General features: G+C 43.5%; 1 protein-coding gene across 3 annotated transcripts in view; it reads left to right on the forward strand.

Annotated features, from left to right (window-relative positions):
• Positions 1-18410, forward strand: part of LOC134798938 (dynein heavy chain, cytoplasmic) — a 75433-nt gene that overhangs the window by 36131 nt on the left and 20892 nt on the right. For 2 of the 3 annotated variants that reach the window (XM_063771371.1, XM_063771370.1), the window contains exons 44-63: positions 1764-1873; positions 2039-2164; positions 2465-2642; positions 3907-4016; positions 4318-4435; positions 5212-5369; positions 7568-7694; positions 7975-8064; positions 9161-9320; positions 10346-10533; positions 11220-11346; positions 12011-12159; positions 12653-12846; positions 13751-13896; positions 14371-14486; positions 14840-15031; positions 15952-16113; positions 16664-16773; positions 17367-17520; positions 17895-18103. In XM_063771371.1, coding sequence (XP_063627441.1) covers positions 1764-1873; positions 2039-2164; positions 2465-2642; positions 3907-4016; positions 4318-4435; positions 5212-5369; positions 7568-7694; positions 7975-8064; positions 9161-9320; positions 10346-10533; positions 11220-11346; positions 12011-12159; positions 12653-12846; positions 13751-13896; positions 14371-14486; positions 14840-15031; positions 15952-16113; positions 16664-16773; positions 17367-17520; positions 17895-18103 — 2924 coding nt within the window. Of the gene's footprint in view, positions 1-522; positions 571-1763; positions 1874-2038; positions 2165-2464; positions 2643-3906; positions 4017-4317; positions 4436-5211; positions 5370-7567; positions 7695-7974; positions 8065-9160; positions 9321-10345; positions 10534-11219; positions 11347-12010; positions 12160-12652; positions 12847-13750; positions 13897-14370; positions 14487-14839; positions 15032-15951; positions 16114-16663; positions 16774-17366; positions 17521-17894; positions 18104-18410 lie in introns of all 3 variants that reach the window. The other variant, XM_063771369.1, reaches the window with a different exon arrangement.

The raw sequence follows: 18410 nt of genomic DNA on the forward strand, positions 1-18410 counted from the left end.
TAATTTTTTTTAAATTTGCAAAAATAAAAAGTATAGAAATTAAGACATAACATGGTGTGGAGGTTGTTGACGTGGAAGGCAGTGTTGAAGGTCTGCCCTCAGAAGAACAAAGGGCATAAGGTCGGGTGAACGTAGGTGAATAGAGTGATGATGTAGAAGCCGTATTAAGTTTTCTAGAGGAAATTTTTCGTAGGCGCTTTTAAGATTCGTACTCACACACCTCGTTATTAACAATGGAAATGAATACAAATTGAATTTAATTGAAGTACTAACAGCAAATCTCTTTTTACGAAGCCGATAGAGATATTGCCACTGTGATGACATACAAAGTAGCACACAGATCCAATTCCCTGACCTTATTTCCACGAGGACTTCTCTCTCTAGATTCAAGTATTGCTTGTCGCTATCGTTCTCATCTCACATAATAATACAGCATTAGAAAGCGCAGTCTATATCAATCATACGGTAGCCCGTGAGTGTGTATGCATATGCGTTTCCATGCTAACCGCTAACGGCACGTAGAGACGGCGCGAGGCGTCGCGCGAGCATCACAGCACGTGGATCGAGAAGGTCAGTGTGTATGTGTGCACGGATCTGTATATGTGTGTGTTTACAGGGTGTTCACTGGTCTTGTAGTGGAGCAGTTCTTTCGGTTTCGCTAAGATGAGTGGTATATTCGGGGTTGTTTTAAATGTTGAATATTATGATTAATAATATAATATAGTTCGCGAACAGCGAACAAATCATATAATTTAAGGTGCATTGAGGTAACTTCGAAAGCGGGATAGTTATGGAAATGGTAGATATTTTTAAGACACTTACTTGCAATGCGTACCACGGCAATGGCATCATTCTTACGGTTGCTACAATGGAAAGTGCTGCTAGTGTAGTAGATCTTTGCCATTTTTATAATTATACCGCTTGCGAAGTTACCCTAATGCAAAGAATATTAAATATTTTGATTTGCATTATGGTAAGTAAAAACTACTATGTAAATTACAAACTGAAAGAGATGTCATATATGAAAGTAAAAGTGACCAAGGCCTCCAAAGTCAAGTGCCCAGAGCTGGAATCGAACCAGCGTTTTCTGCATTCGCGACAGAATGCGGAAGACGCAGGTTAAACCGCAGCCCTGTTATTCGGCCACAATTGAACGTCGCGTCGTTAGACTAATTACTAACCACCACAATACCATTGTATCAACTATTAACATTAACAAAAACATTTTCTATTTTAAACAAACAGCCGCTTTTAGTAACAGCCCGAATATAGCATTTGAAAACTTTTCTCTTTGTTTAATTGGTTCTTCAAATATTATTTTGGCCTATTGTTATTTTCCTGCGTTCTATTATTTGTAAATTCATAGCTATTTGTTTTGACACTTGTTTTATTTTCGTACTCCACAGAAATTCTCCCTGGATCTATGAAAAGCACACGCTGTTATTCTACACCGCTATTTGATAAAATTACATTTGTAAATACTCGTATCAACACACTACAGCAAATTATTTCAGTTCATCATTAATAAATCTAATAACATTTTCGCTCACAAACCACTTTTGTGTTACCTATTGATGTGTTTTCAATCAATTCAGCACACTTATCTTACTTATTATTATGAAGCTTAAGTAAAACATGTGCTCAACACTCGCTATATTTTTGCCAATCACAAAACTCATCATATTTTCACATTCACGACTTATTAAAACATTTTTTTGAAACCAAAATTCACAGAAGTTATCCTAACTTAATGTTATGTATAGGTACTGCAACTGTATCAGATCTGCAAACTGAATCATGGTCTGATGATGGTCGGGCCTTCCGGCAGCGGCAAGTCTACCGCGTGGCGCGTGCTGCTTAAGGCTTTGGAAAGGTATGAAACTTCATTTTAACTGACTGTACCGTAGGCAAGGCTTGGCAATCACACACAGCCTTAAAAAAATAATTTAGAGTTGAAATATGTTGCAAAACTGTACAATGGTATTATCATTAACCATACTTACAGCATTCTTTTAATTACAAACTTGTTTTTATTTAGATTCGAAGGCGTTGAAGGCGTAGCTCACGTGATAGACCCTAAGGCGATGTCAAAAGAGACGCTGTACGGTGTACTGGACCCCAACACTCGCGAATGGACCGATGGACTGTTCACGCACATCCTCAGGTAACCCCTTAAACATAGGACCTTCGAAAAGTTCCTGTATCCTACATCAATTATATGAACTCACGTTAACCCCAGAGCTAAATTTTGTTGATATATAAAACGACCGCGCTCACTGAAGGGATAAATTATTTGAATAGAGCTGACAGAGCTGTCTCGCCGTTTTCATGGCTATGGCTAGCGGTTAAACTAGTTTACGTTTTGAAGTTATAGCAAAAACATGACGAATTTCACCATTTATAGCAAAATGAGGCTCGTAGCGTTGCACTTATTACTTGCTTCTACATAAAACAACCTTTTCAGAAAAATCATTGACAACGTCCGCGGTGAAATCAACAAGCGCCAATGGATTATATTCGACGGCGACGTGGACCCCGAGTGGGTGGAGAACCTGAACTCGGTGCTCGACGACAACAAACTGCTCACGCTGCCCAATGGCGAGCGCCTGTCGCTGCCGCCCAACGTGCGCGTCATGTTTGAGGTCAGTTATATATGGTACCAACAAACAGATCATATTCAACGTGGACCCCGAGTGGGTGGACCTGAACACGGTGCTCGACGACAACAAGCTGCTCACGCTGCCCAATGGCGAGCGTCTGTCGCTGCCGCCCAACGTGCGCGTCATGTTTGAGGTTAGTTATATATGGTACCAACAAACAGATCATTTTCGACGTGAACCCCGAGTGGGTGGACCTGAACTCTGTGCTCGACGACAACAAGCTGCTCGCGCTGCCCAATGGCGAGCGTCTGTCGCTGCCGCCCAACGTGCGCGTCATGTTTGAGGTCAGTTATATATGGTACCAACAAACAGATCATATTCAACGTGGACCCCGAGTGGGTGGACCTGAACACGGTGCTCGACGACAATAAGCTGCTCACGCTGCCCAATGGCGAGTGTCTGTCGCTGCCGCCCAACTTGCGCGTCATGTTTGAGGTCAGTTATATATGGTACCAACAAACAGATCATATTCAACGTGGACCCCGAGTGGGTGGACCTGAACTCTGTGCTCGACGACAACAAGCTGCTCGCGCTACCCAATGGCGAGCGTCTGTCGCTGCCGCCCAACGTGCGCGTCATGTTTGAGGTCAGTTATATATGGTACCAACAAACAGATCATTTTCGACGTGAACCCCGAGTGGGTGGACCTGAACTCTGTGCTCGACGACAACAAGCTGCTCGCGCTGCCCAATGGCGAGCGTCTGTCGCTGCCGCCCAACGTGCGCGTCATGTTTGAGGTCAGTTATATATGGTACCAACAAACAGATCATATTCAACGTGGACCCCGAGTGGGTGGACCTGAACTCGGTGCTCGACGACAACAAACTGTTCACACTGCCCAATGGCGAGCGCCTATCGCTGCCGCCTAACGTGCGCGTCATGTTTGAGGTCAGTTATATATGGTACCAACAAACAGATCATTTTCGACGTGGATCCCGAGTAGGTGGACCTGAAGTCAGTGCTCGACGACAAGCTGGTCGCGCTGCCCAACGTGCGCGTCATGTTTGAGGTTAGTTAGTTAGTTTGGCCGGTATTGCACACAATAAGTCTAAATGTCTCCTTAGCCGAACGTCTGCTTTTGAACATGACGTCGGTATCTACGGCTACCATATTTGGTACGTCTCCGCGGGTGTTGCTTTATATGGTATCTTTATTTTATCTGCTACAAAGTTAATTAATCATGCATGTATCTTTCATTTATTTATGTTGACATTGACATTCGTTTTAACGATATATTTGTTTCCAGGTCCAAGATCTTAAATATGCTACCCTTGCTACGGTCTCGCGTTGCGGTATGGTTTGGTTCTCACAAGACGTACTCACTACCGAGATGATCTTCGAAAATTATTTATTGAGGTAAGTTTTTACCTCAACTAGTAATCTTACAAAAAAACCGCAAAATATCCCCTACATTCGCACATATCTTTGATAGTTTCAAATGCTATTTAAATAATTACTAAATAGTATTAGATCTCTCGATTAAATTCAAATCAGTTTAAAACATCGAAATCAAATACAGATTATTTTTTATGAGAGAGATATTGGACAATAAAAACGCTCTTTATGATATAAGGAAGTCACAATCCGTACTAGTTTCGATTGTCATAACAGTTTACAAAATATAACATGATTACAAAATTGTTTAATTTCTGTTCAGACTGAGAAACATTCCTCTGGAGGACGGCGAAGAAGACTCGTTCAGCATTGTGATGGCCGCTCCGTCGGCGGGCGGTGATCAAAACGCTACGGAAAACATCCTGTCTCCAGCTTTACAGGTTAATGAGCTATTTAAAATTGAATATTCCTACAAAATAGTCTAAACCAGCGGTCGGCAACCTTTTAGCAGCCAAGGGCCACATAGCAGTTAACGAAGTGAACGCGGGCCGCATTTTGTTAATATTTATGACTTTATCAGACATTGTCATTTGTCAATAATTACATCCAAAATGGACAGGGAGGCTCGCGGGCCGCAAGTGAGAGGTTCGCGGGCCGCACGTGGCCCGCGGGCCGCTGGTTGCCGACCGCTGGTCTAAACAAATGAAAATTGTCTTTTGTCCACGAAATTTTGCGTCATACTCCGCTGTAAGAAGTGTTTACTAAGGGCGTCGGCTAGCTGCCGCGGGTACTCGGAGCGGGCACACGCACGTGGGTGCGGGGGTAGGTAAAATCCGCCGCACGCCTCCGCGCCAGTTAGTAACGCTCATACTATTTTTCGTTAACCCGCTCACCCGCTACGTGCAACCACGCCAGCCAGCGGACGGCCTGTCTGTTAGGTCACAACGCTCATTTACTTGTAGCCTATCAGTATTGGAACGCCATCGCCAATGTGTGGTGACCGAGATACTTTATGTACTCAATCTAGTAGAAAAATGATTTGTGATTAAAGCCTACGATACTGTTGGTTGCATTATAACATCTCATGGACTTCTCATGGGTATAAATTTTCCAGCAAAAAAACGTCATCGAGGTTTTAATTTGGAATTTATATTTGACTGTCACCCGTGAGACTCAAGTTATAAGCACGGTTCAGTAACAGCATTGTATTTTTCAGACTCAACGCGATGTAGCCATGATTCTCCAACCTCTTTTCTTTGGAGACGGCTTAGTTGTGAAATGCTTCGAACGTGCCGTCTCTCTCGATCACATTATGGACTTCACTCGGCATCGCGCGCTGTCCTCCTTGCACTCCATGTTGAATCGCGGTGTTAGGTGAGATAGATATATGTCCTTACGTCCAGCCGTCAGAGGACCCACGAAACAATGGTTCCGCGAATACCTAAACAACAGGACCCTGCGCACGGCCATCAACGGGGAGTCGGGTACCGACGCGCACGTCGCTCTCGGTGTGCCGACCGGTTCTGTATATGGGCCGGTCGGGTACATCATGCATGTGAACAGCGTGTCGAATGTAGTCCAAAACTGCACAGTCTACATGTACGCGGATGACATGTGCCTGTTGTTCGCCGGCAAGGACGTCGCAGACATGGTGAGTAAGGTGCAGGTGGATTTTGAGAATGTTACTAAATGGGCCCATGACAATGGAATAATTTTGAATTTAAATAAAACTAAATGTATGCATATATTTTCTCCGTACAACAAGATAGCCAAAAATGTAAAGGCATGTGAAATTAATGTCGTAGGACATTCATATGAATGTTTACATAAAAATAAAAATAATTGCACTTGTAATAAATTAGAAGTAGTTGAGGAATTTAAGTATCTGGGATTACTAATAGATAAACATTTCAATTTCAAACTTCATATAAATCAAATATGCAATAGGCTTAGGTCTATTTTGGGTCAATTTTACCACCTAAATCGAATTGTTAATAAACGCACCTTGCACATTGTTTACCATGCACTTGCTGACGCATTATTAAGCTATGGACTCAGCTGTTACGGACTTACCTTTAAAACTTATTTAGATAAAATAAAGCTACTCCAGATAAGATTAATTAAATATTTGGTCGGTTATAAAACTAGGAAAAAGCACAGACATAATTATGATACACTTTTCTCAACTTGTAAGATACTTCCTGTGCATTGTAAGGTTGTATATTTAAATGTGTTACATAGTTACTACACTGATGATTGTAAAATACCAAGAATAAGTAAGCGTGACACTAGGTCTGCTAAGAGAATAAGATTGACACAACCGTCAGCAAAAAACTATTATGGTCGAAGAACAAAAGAATACTTGATCCCCAAAATTTATAACGAGTACCCTCTTTTACTTGAAACACCTAAATTGAACATAGGTAGATTGAAGTCGAAATTTAAACAGATTTTACTACACAAATATGAAAATTTTACCTAGCTACCTACTTTCTTGTGTTAACAAAGCGTTTGTGCCGCTATAATATTATAAGAATTCTTCCTGTTATGTTCGTGTTATGAAATGTCACTATTAGTACTATGTTAGATTATCGCAAGATAGATTTAGGATACATACATATAGGTAAATTTATATGTTCTTAATGATAACTTAACTTGTCACTTAATAATTCGTGTACCTATTTAGCTTAAGATTAGTTTAGAGCGCACCGCCAACAAACTGTCTCACAGTTTGGCGAAACATTAGATTAAGGTACTAAATATTGTATTTTTTCTGTTAAATTTTCAAAAAAAAAAAAAAAAAAAAAAAAAAAGCCGTTGACAACAACAAAAACATAGATTCTCTAATAACTATCGTAAACAAAAAACAATTGTTGATGAAAACAAAGTGTATCGACCGGTCTGGCCTAGTGGGTAGTGACCCTGCCTGCGAAGCCGATGGTCCTGGGTTCGAATCCCGGTAAGGGCATTTATTTGTGTGATGAACACAGATATTTGTTCCTGAGTCATGGTTGTAATTTATGTATATAAGTATGTATTTATCTATATAAGTATGTATTTATCTATATAAGTATGTATATCGTCGCCTAGCACCCATAGTACAAGCTTTGCTTAGTTTGGGGCTAGGTTGATCTGTGTAAGGTCTCCCCTGTGTAAGATGTCCCCTAATATTTATTCATGATATATGTAGTTGTATTCGATATATAAGAAAAAAACGTACCCCTTAGTTTGACATCCAAAACAGATGGCGCTGTACTGCGCCAACACAACTGTGTTTGAAAAAAAACTATTTTGCAACATATAAAATAAAAACAAGTGCGAGTCGGACTCGCCCACCGAGGGTTCCGTACTTTTTAGTATTTGTTATAGCGGCAACAGAACTACATCATCTGAAAATTTCAACTGTCTAGCTATCACGGTTCATGAGATACAGCCTGGTGACAGACAGACAGACAGACAGACGGACAGTGGAGTCTTAGCAATAGGGTCCCGTTTTTATCCTTTGGGTACGGAACCCTAATGATAGACATTTTTAGCCAAAGACCAAAACTTATGTAACGTTTTTTGTACAGAAACATTCTTGGCTACAACCGGCAGCATCCCGACTTCCCAGTCACAAACGAACAGTTGGAAGCGTACGTGCCCAAGTGGCTCGTCTACTCTCTTCTCTGGTCCTTCGCTGGTGACGCTAAGCTGAAGGTATTTTAATTTAAACCTTAATTTTATTGTAATAAAATTTATATCGGCCTGGACAAGACCATAGAGAAAAAAATATATAGATTGCTCACTCCATACATCAGTTTTGGTTTACTTTGGTTTTACTTAGCAGTACTGATAATTCCGCTACTCGATGCTAGATGTCGTCTATATGAATATATTAGTCTTTTTGGTACCAAAACTGATGTATGGAGTGAGCACTCTTGTCTTACTATATTTCTCTATGACAAGACTAAATAGTAAATATGTTTTTTTTTCATAGGATCGTAATGAGTTGGGCGACTTCATAAGATCGGCGAGCACTATGCCTCTGCCCAACTGCGGGCCAAATCAACACATCATTGATTTCGAGGTGAGCTTCTTACGCTTCTTTGTCTTAATTCACAAATATTGTTATATCTAAATACGCAATGAAGACGCTAAGCACGAATAAGTTCATACATTAACCCGCCGTTTCCTATCTCAATTGCACTCGCATAGTTATCTTATGCTCGGTTTTCCTAGGATAGCGGTGCCGTCATATAGCGGTCGTCTTCATACAAAATAATACGGCTAAATAAGGATGATTAGTATTTTGTATGGAGACGGCCGCTATATGACGGCACCGCTATCTTAGGAAACCAGAGCTTTACTGTCCCGCCTATGAACCGGCGGTCATGTCACGTGCGAGCGTCCACCTTTTATTATTTTCTTTCATTTTATTAAGTTCTTTTTTCATTGGGTTACACGCCTTAGGGCCACTTGCACCATTCACTAACCCAGGGTTAACTGGTTAAACCATGGAGTTACCATGGTTACCAGTATAATTTGACACTTGGTTAACGGTTTAACCGATTAACCCCGGGTTAGTGGAATGGTGCAAGCGGGCCTTAGTAAGGTTGTTACTCCGCCTGTCCAATTTCTTGGTCCAATGTGCATTGCATCTCACTTTCACTAAGCAAAATGTGAGACGCAAATACACATTGGACAGGTGGAATCCGTGGAATACTACCCTAAGTGTAAGGCCTGAGTGGACGCTCGAGTTGAGCGTGCAGCGGGGCGGGGCGTGCGGCGTGCATGTTAAACAAATGCAAACGTATAGGAGCGGCCTTAGTGCACGCTGCTTAAATCACTTGTGAGCCCGACGCCACGCTGCACGCCCCGCCGAACGCTCCGCTTCGAGCGTCCACTCAGGCCTTACACTAAGGCGCCTAGGGACATATGTATACCGTTAGAGTGATGGACTTCTTCCTTGTCGTGTCCTCATGGCTGAGGGACGTGACGAATGTGGACATTTTTCACCAGTGCTCTCCAAGCCGCTCTGTCTTGCACCCAGTGCATGCTAGCCTGTGATGGACTTGGACTGTCTTAACGGCACTGAGTTCTCAAGTCGTATTGAGGATAATCAGTAACAAATGCGCTAATATAATTTCAATAGCAGATTTTAAACTAACCCCTATCTTATCTAGGTGTCCATCACCGGCGAGTGGGTGCCTTGGTCCGCCAAGGTCCCGCAGATCGAAGTGGAGACGCACAAGGTGGCGGCGCCCGACGTGGTCGTGCCCACGCTGGACACGGTGCGCCACGAGGCGCTGCTCTACACGTGGCTCGCCGAGCACAAGCCGCTGGGTACGTACTGGCTGTCTAAGGGCCACCCCATCCTAGCGTCTTCTGAGCGCCGGGGTCTAGTCAGGACTATGGAAAATCGCGTCGCTGTGCAGTTACGCCAACGTTGTGTCGAGCAGCAGCCATAGATTTGAGTAGACGCCGACGCTCGGGAGACGCTAGTGTCAGGTGGCCCTAAGAGAGACCCCAAACTATAGCGTCTAGTCAGCGATATGGAAAATAACGTCTCTGCACAGTTGCGCCGACGTTGCGTTGAGTAGATGGCTAGACGCCGAGGATCGGGAGACGCTAAGGTTCTCCCTAAGGGTCGTTTGCGCCAAACGGTATATCACTCCAAAATATTATATGGAAAGTTTCATAGTTCATTGTAGCGGAACGGAATATAAAGTTAAATTAAACGTCCGTCAAGGTTTCTCAATCTTACAACCCCACACACAAACTCCTGTTAAATCTCCCAGACAGCTGCGAACTTATTTCTCAACCATTGTTTTCGTAACTCATTTTTAGGGTTCCGTACCCAAAGGGTAAAACGGGACCCTATTACTAAGACTTCGCTGTCCGTCCGTCCGTCCGTCCGTCCGTCCGTCCGTCCGTCTGTCACCAGGCTGTATCTCACGAACCGTGATAGCTAGACAGTTGAAATTTTCACAGATGATGTATTTCTGTTGCCGCTATAACAACAAATACTAAAAACAGAATAAAATAAAGATTTAAATGGGGCTCCCATACAACAAACGTGATTTTTGACCAAAGTTAAGCAACGTCGGGAGTGGTCAGTACTTGGATGGGTGACCGTTTTTTTTTTGCTTTTTTTTTCGTTTTTTTTTCATTATGGTACGGAACCCTTCGTGCGCGAGTCCGACTCGCACTTGCCCGGTTTTTATAACCTATTTCTTATCGAAAACCCTTTAGAAAATTGTTTCCAATCACCCCTGCTTATTTTTGGATACTTGTAGGCTGCGTCACGTTCTATGGAAATGTTGTCGTTTTTCGCTTCCGATGTCCGCTAACGTAATCACATGTTCCAGTACTATGCGGCCCGCCCGGCTCCGGTAAAACCATGACGCTGTTCTCTGCGCTTCGTGCCCTGCCCGACATGGAGGTGGTCGGGCTCAACTTCTCGTCCGCCACCACGCCTGAACTACTACTGAAGACCTTCGACCATTACTGCGAGTACAGGAAGACGCCGAATGGAGTTGTGTTGGCGCCTGTGCAGGTCAGTACTTGTTGCAACGGGGCTAATGGGAAGGCCAGTGAACACGAGTGAGACAGAAGATGGTTGGTCCTTAACACATTCGCGGACACGAATGCTGTAGCATTTGCGTAGTTATTTTGTTTCCTTTGGCCTATGACACATGACGTCACTTACGAACGTGTCCTTTTCGACGCCGTGTCAAACACAAAAGCTGTCACTCGGACGCCACGTCACCAAAATGTCAAAACTGAAATTGAACTTTATGCATAGGCACGTAGGTCTATGTTACTTTGTGGTCTGTGACGGATTAATCCGTCTTTGGCGTTGGACCTGCGGTTCGGATATACCCGTCGTTGGCGGCGAAATCGGTTCACAAAGCCCCCGGTAGTGTGCAGTTGATCAAATAAGCCAATAAAAATAAAAATCGGCAGATTACAGCTTTAATAGCTGACGAGTTCAGAAGGGCTAAGATGTTTAAAAGGTGGCTGGTATTCCACCTGTCCAATTTCTTTGTCCAAATGTCAGTGCGTCTCACTGTCTCATTAAAGCAAAATGTGACACGCAATACACAACTAAGGGTGGTATAGTTTAAAATGTCAAATGCCTAACGAGGCATCCAACGGGATAGTATAAGTATAATAAATCAATAGATACGTGTCAAAACGTAACCCGGTGATTCGAAATTTAATTGAATGGTTTGTTTTCAGCTGGGCAAATGGCTCGTGTTGTTCTGCGACGAGATCAACTTGCCCGACATGGACCAGTACGGCACGCAGCGCGTCATCTCCTTCCTGAGGCAGCTGCTCGAGCACAAAGGCTTCTACAGAGCGAGCGGTGAGATTTTAATACATATAAAAAAATAGACCTTCAAACAAAATTTTAAGTGCATGCAGGAATAGCAAAAGATGAAACGTTAGACATAGCTAGCCTAGATGAAGTAAGTAACTAGACCGCGGACCGTTTCAGCCTCTGCTGTTGTATGTAAAGATTTGCTCATGCGATGTCAATGTTTTTTACTCTTTGATCGCCAAAGGTTTTAACTGACGCGCGCGGCTGCAGCCCAATATTAACCTTCGTGCATTCCAACAAAGTTCACAATGTCGTGTCACACACGTTAGGCGTGACGTTCAAAGGTAATAGAAATATAGAAATAGATAGTCATTTATTCGATAAAGTACACATACACAGGACAAAAAGATGAAAAAACAAAGAAAAAAAAAAGATAATGCAAAGATAGCTGACAGAAATTATATACACGCAGACAGAAAAATAAATTACACTTGAGTCCAGCAATGTGTGCAGTAAGGAAAAGGCTTTGACTCAGCATATTGTCGCAATTTGCAAGCGAGGCAAAATTGCAATGCTGTTTATTCTGAAGGGTTAATTCCACTTAAAAACCTTCCTTTCTCTTGGCTAAAACAGCTAAAAATCTTGTAAGGTTTGTTTGCCTTGATGGATGTTCTAAGCCTTATCTGATTTAACTTTTATACTTTCATAGATCACTCATGGGTCCACTTGGAGCGTATCCAGTTTGTGGGCGCGTGCAACCCGCCGACGGACCCGGGCCGCAAGCCGCTGTCGCACCGCCTGCTGCGCCACGTGCCCGTCATCTACGTGGACTACCCCGGCGAGACCTCGCTCGAACAGGTACAGTAGGGTGGTCTACTTATATGTCTGGTCGAACTCACGTGTCACAGGTGCTAGGCTAACATATTGCTTCTCAGAGTATATTTACATTGAAATTGGATACATAGCAACTTGATGTATGTCAATTTTATGAGACCATGGCCACTGGTCGCCGCAGTCGTGGGTAGACCTTGTTCGAAACGTATGCCACCTGAGACCCACTATTATTATTATTCAGAGCCCACTGTGTCCCACTGCTGGGCAAAGGCCTCCCCCCTCTTGTTCCACTCGTCTCTGTTATCTGGCCAGCCTCTCAAGAAGGAGTCCCAAGTTATCCCACCATCGCCGACGAGGCCTGCCGACCCACTATGCAATACATTTTATAGTAAAATTGTAAGAGCGCCTAGCGCGTTCCGACACTACAAATAGTGTTTTCCATCCATACATTAATTGAATCACACATCTGGAGACCATGACATTTTTTATATCTTAAACATAATATTTTTCCAAACAGATTTACGGAACATTCACTCGAGCCATGCTGCGTATGCAGCCGGCACTTCGCGGCTACGCAGAACCTCTGACTCAAGCCATGGTCAAATTATACCTGGCTTCACAGGAACGCTTTACGCAAGACATGCAGCCGCATTACGTGTACTCACCCAGAGAGATGACCAGATGGGTTCGAGGCATCTGTGAAGCTATCAGGTGAGGTTACATAACATTCACGCATAGTTACGCAGAACCTCAAGCCATGGCGAAGCTTTACTTGGCTTCACAAGAACGCTTTATGCAAGACATGCAGCCGCATTACGTGTACTCACCCAGACAGATGACCAGATGGGTTCGAGGCATCTGTGAAGCTATCATCAGGTGAGGTTACATAACATTCATGTATAGTTACGCAGAACCTCGAGCCATAGCGAAGCTTTACTTGGCTTCACAAGAACGCTTTACGCAAGACATGCAGCCGCATTACGTGTACTCACCCAGAAAGATGACCAGATGGGTTCGAGGCATCTGTGAAGCTATCATCAGGTGAGGTTACATAACATTCATGTATAGTTACGCAGAACCTCGAGCCATAGCGAAGCTTTACTTGGCTTCACAAGAACGCTTTACGCAAGACATGCAGCCGCATTACGTGTACTCACCCAGAGAGATGACCAGAAGGGTGCGAGGCATCTGTGAAGCTATCAGGTGAGATGTATATATTTACTCTTTTGATGATGAGAAGTTGGATACAGCGTCAGTGCTGGCTCGAGCGCGCGGTTCACTAGTGATCTGAGCACTCATTAAAGCCGCAGGTTAACACAACGTGCGATACGACTCGTGCTTTAGAAGTGACAAACAACGCTATTCGTTGTCAGACAGGTTTTGTTAGACACTGAGGATTCTGTACGTATACTATCTTATTTTGTGAAAGCGTCTAATTTTATGGGATAGAACGTGACTGCAAAAACTACGTTGTCAGGTAAGACGCAAAGAATGAACCGAAAGGTTCAGCAAAATCTTCGTTTACACTGCTGAACCTTTTGGTTTATTCTTCGAGTCTTACCTTGCGTCTTCGTTGGTGCTACCTTTTTCATAAATGATAATCTTTAATACCCAGGCCTCTTGACAACCTGAACGTGGAAGGTCTGGTGAGACTGTGGGCGCACGAAGCTCTGCGTCTCTTCCAGGATCGATTGGTAGAAGAAACCGAAAGGCAATGGACCGATGAGAACATCGATACTGTTGCTATGAGGTTCTTCCCAGGTACGTTTCTTTACAAAAAAACAGATCTGCGATTGATTATATGAGTCGCTTAACTTCAAACTCGGGTAAATCCATCTGTCAGATTATGCGACTTTGGTATAAAGAAAAGGTAATAGGGTAGATATTTGCTGAGAGGGTCGAATGGATTTACCCGAGTTTGAAGTTAAGCGACACATATATTCACCTGATGAAAAATGAATTCTGAGCCTTTTCTGAAATGCAATGTTTCAGTAATAAAAACTGGTTCAGATTGAGATGATTGTGATGTTGCATTTTAAATCGCGACTAGATTATACACAATTGTCAAATGCGTACATTGATTCCGTGCATCCATCGGTACTAACCGCTTTTCTGGTCGTATTTTATTAAAGACTGGGTAAATTAAAATGAATCAAAATACATATCTTGTCATATTAATACATATAATTCCTCTTTCAAGATAAATTAATACGAAAATTTTATTTCGCAATCAAGGTATTAACCGCGAGCAGGCATTGGCCCGACCCATCCTGTACAGCAACTGGCTCAGCAAGGACTATGTGCCGGTCGAGAGGGATCAACTGCGTGAATACGTCAAGGCCCGACTAAAGGTAACGTTTTACTATTAAAACTACCGCCCAGATAAACCAATGTTCACATACACTACTTTGGGAACAGAACAAATTATTTTTTATCAATCATTTTGATTTGTGCTTTTTTAAGTTCAATTGTTTGTTTTAGAAATCCCAATCAATCTTCGGCTGTCACGAATTCCGATTTTCATTATTCGCGTATCTCCAATTCTACTCCTCTCGCCAGACATTTCAGTGACAGCGAAGTAGATAAAAGACTCTGAAAATCAAGATTCTGAAAACTCCCAGTTGTAATAATATATATTCAAGTTATCGTCCAGACAATGAATGTGAACGTCATCATTAACCCATTTACCTAATAATTCCCTTAGGTGTTCTACGAAGAAGAGTTGGACGTACCACTCGTTCTCTTCGACGAAGTGCTGGACCACGTTCTTCGTATCGACCGTATCTTCCGTCAGCCGCAAGGGCATCTGCTGCTCATCGGTGTCTCCGGCGCTGGCAAGACCACGCTCAGTCGCTTCGTGGCCTGGATGAACGGCCTTAGCATCTTCCAGATCAAGGTATACAGTTATTTTAGCTCTACTAACAAGTTAAATGAAATGAAATGAAAATCTTTATTTCAGGCAACTAATGGCCCATACATAAATACCTTAAAACTAGCATACATATTATATAAAAATATATTTTATAACTAAACTTTAAAAAACTAAACACCACATATCACATTATGGCTGCGATGCATTACGCAACCCCGCAGTGTCAGGGAGCCGGCCGCGGAACCGCCGAAACTTGACACCCTTCGGCCAAAACTCCTCCTTGGTGAAGGTCGCTAGATGGTCAGTCGGAACGCTCACCACAAACGAATTAAAATTCGCATTGTGTCGAGATTCCAACTTTACGACCCTCAGGATGAATCCGGTCTTCGGAGTTAAATATATTTGGTCCTGATTGATGAAGTACTGGATCACATTTTACATATCGACCGTAATTTCCGTTAGCCACAGGGGCTGGGCTGCCGCGCAAGGCTTCAGAGTAGTATGAACCAAAAAAAAATTTGCTGCGAAACATTTGTATTACCTACAACTAAATATGTACCTCTTTTCTCGCCCGTGTAAGGCCGGTGGAAATTGCCCTGTCGGGTAAAATAGGCGTTATGAAATACATATAGAGAAGTTAGTAATTGTATTATGCCTTTTGTTGTTTAATTTTTTTCGCCGCTGAACTGCAGGCGCCTTAGATTTAGTTGACTCGGGCAAATAAATAACACTAGACCCTACACAGTGTTGTGTTCCTGCCGGTGAGTAAGGTTGCCAGAGCTCGACGAGGGTGCGGAGTGTTAGGGTCGGCAACGCGCATGTAACACCTCCGGAGTAGCAGGCGTCCATAGGCTACGGAGACAGAGAATGGCAGGCCATATGCTTGTTTGCCACCGACGTAGTATAAAAAACTGTTTTTTTAATAAGTTTGTTGTGTTATAAAGGTGCACAACAAGTACACGGGCGCGGACTTCGACGAGGACCTGCGCTCGGTGCTGCGCCGCGCCGGCTGCCGCGACGAGAAGGTCGCCTTCATACTGGACGAGTCCAACGTGCTGGACAGCGGCTTCCTCGAGCGCATGAACACGCTGCTGGCCAACGGAGAGGTGACTATAAAAAAATACCGGACAAGTGCGAATCGGACTCGCCCACCGAGGGTTCCGTGTATTGTTTTTAGTATTTGTTGTTATAACGGCAACATAAATAATATACACCATCTGTGAATATTTCAACTGTCTAGCTATCTCGGTTCATGAGATTCAGCCTGGTGACAGACAGACGGACGGACAGTGGAGTCTTAGTAATAGGGTCCCGTTTTTACCCTTTGGGTACGGAACCCTAAAAATACTACAAAAGCCGGGAACTAGGTATTGCTGGCCGTCGGTAAATTTAGGGCGAGCCGAGCGAGGCCGTTTAGGTACACAAGACAGGTAATTTTTATTCCGTTTGAGAGGTTTCAAGTCGGAAATTGCTTGCCATATTACGCTCACCAACGAGTAGCTTTATTAGAAGCCACACGCGTTGGCTCATCGACGCAGACTGCATTTAGTCTGCGACGTTTTGCTATATTGAATATTTCCTTTTGACCTTTTAAGAGCCAAATATAGTGTTATATTGCAAAAAATGAATTTCATAATGTTTATCGAACGTCCGTAGGTGCCGGGTTTGTTCGAGGGCGACGAATTCGCAGCGCTCATGACGCAATGCAAGGAAGGCGCGCAGCGAGAGGGCCTGATGCTCGACTCCAACGACGAACTCTACAAGTGGTTAGTACATTCTATTATATATTAATTTACTCTACCGGTCAAAAGTTTTAAGTTCACTTCTTGTTTTCGGTACAAATGAGTACTTTTGTGCGGAATTTTTTTGTAGTTCAGATGTCGAAAATAGTTTCCAACTGATCCGTCTTGTTTCTAGAGATGTCTTTGATTAGTCAGACACAATTTACGTACATTTCTAAACAATTTATACCTTAAAATCTTATGCACTCTTATTAACCTTCTGAACGCCACAGACGGCAATTGACGACAACGCAAAATCTTGACTACGACGCCAAAGACGGCATTTGACGTCGATCGTTTTTTGATGAAAATCTACTGAAAAACACCCCACTTTTAGGTTGGCATTATTTATTCACAAAACTAAATTTCACCCCCGTGGCGTCAGTGGCACGGCAAATGGATGCGCCGTTTGACGTTCAAAAGGTTAAACTTTCCACCAACCAACATACCTTTTTAGTCAACTGACTTCTCTTCCTTCACCAATGAAGCGGCAGCTGACGATCATGATGGCTCATAATATATCTTAAGGAGAACTCGAGCTGTGAGAATTTTCGTAAAATAAATGTTTTACTTTTTAGGTTCACTGGGCAAGTGATGCGAAACCTGCACGTTGTGTTTACAATGAATCCCTCGTCAGAGGGACTCAAAGACCGTGCCGCGACGTCGCCCGCTCTGTTCAACCGTTGCGTGCTCAACTGGTTCGGTGACTGGAGCGATGGAGCCCTATTCCAGGTCAGATTAAGTGAAATTAATGACTGATAATTACAGCTTTCCAAGTGATAACTGACTGTTTGTTACCTCTTTTGTTGGGAATTAAGATTGCAGGCAATTATTGGCGCATGGCCAGTACAAGAATATTTATTTTGATTGCACTTGAATTGAATATTTGGTAGTAATCTACCGCTAGTTGTGATGTGGATGCCGTCCGGAAGGAGTGGTGTCGGAGTCGATCGCAAGATGACTCAAATTTTACCTCAAATTGCATTTCGTCCAATCCCTATAACTTTACTGCTAAAATTGGGTAGAAGATGGAGCTTTCTATTAATTGTGTGATGTAAGAGACCCCAGTCCTACAAATATGTTATCGGGTAACCCACGGTGGGCAGGTGGGCAAGGAGTTCACGTTGCGCATGGACCTGGAGTCGGCGGAGTACGTGCCGCCGGAGCTGTTCCCGGCGGCGTGCGGCGAGGTGGGCGCGCGGCCGGCGCACCGCGCGGCCGTGGTGAACGCGTGCGTGTACGTGCACCAGACGCTGCACCGCGCCAACCGCCGCCTCGCCAAGCGCGCCAACCGCACCATGGCCATCACGCCCAGGTAATGTCCTCCAAGTACAGTCTGTTCGGAAAGAGAACACTCGTGGAATGTATTGGGCCCCGATTCCGAGACTCTTCTCTTTCCGCACAGGCTCTAGCTTTGGCGAAACGACGGTTTTCCAGTCGCGTTACCTGCAATGTCGGCAATATACCGAAGTCTACATAAATAACTCGATATAAACTACCACTCGCGGGCTTCTCGCCGTGAATGATCGCCAATAATCACTTTACAAGAGTGGCAGTTTACTCTCGCAACTAAAATTGCTTCATGATAAATCAACCCCGGTATTGTCTTTTTTCGTCTTTAT

This window comes from Cydia splendana, chromosome 17 (assembly GCF_910591565.1).
Source record: "Cydia splendana chromosome 17, ilCydSple1.2, whole genome shotgun sequence".
NCBI lineage: Eukaryota > Metazoa > Arthropoda > Insecta > Lepidoptera > Tortricidae > Cydia > Cydia splendana.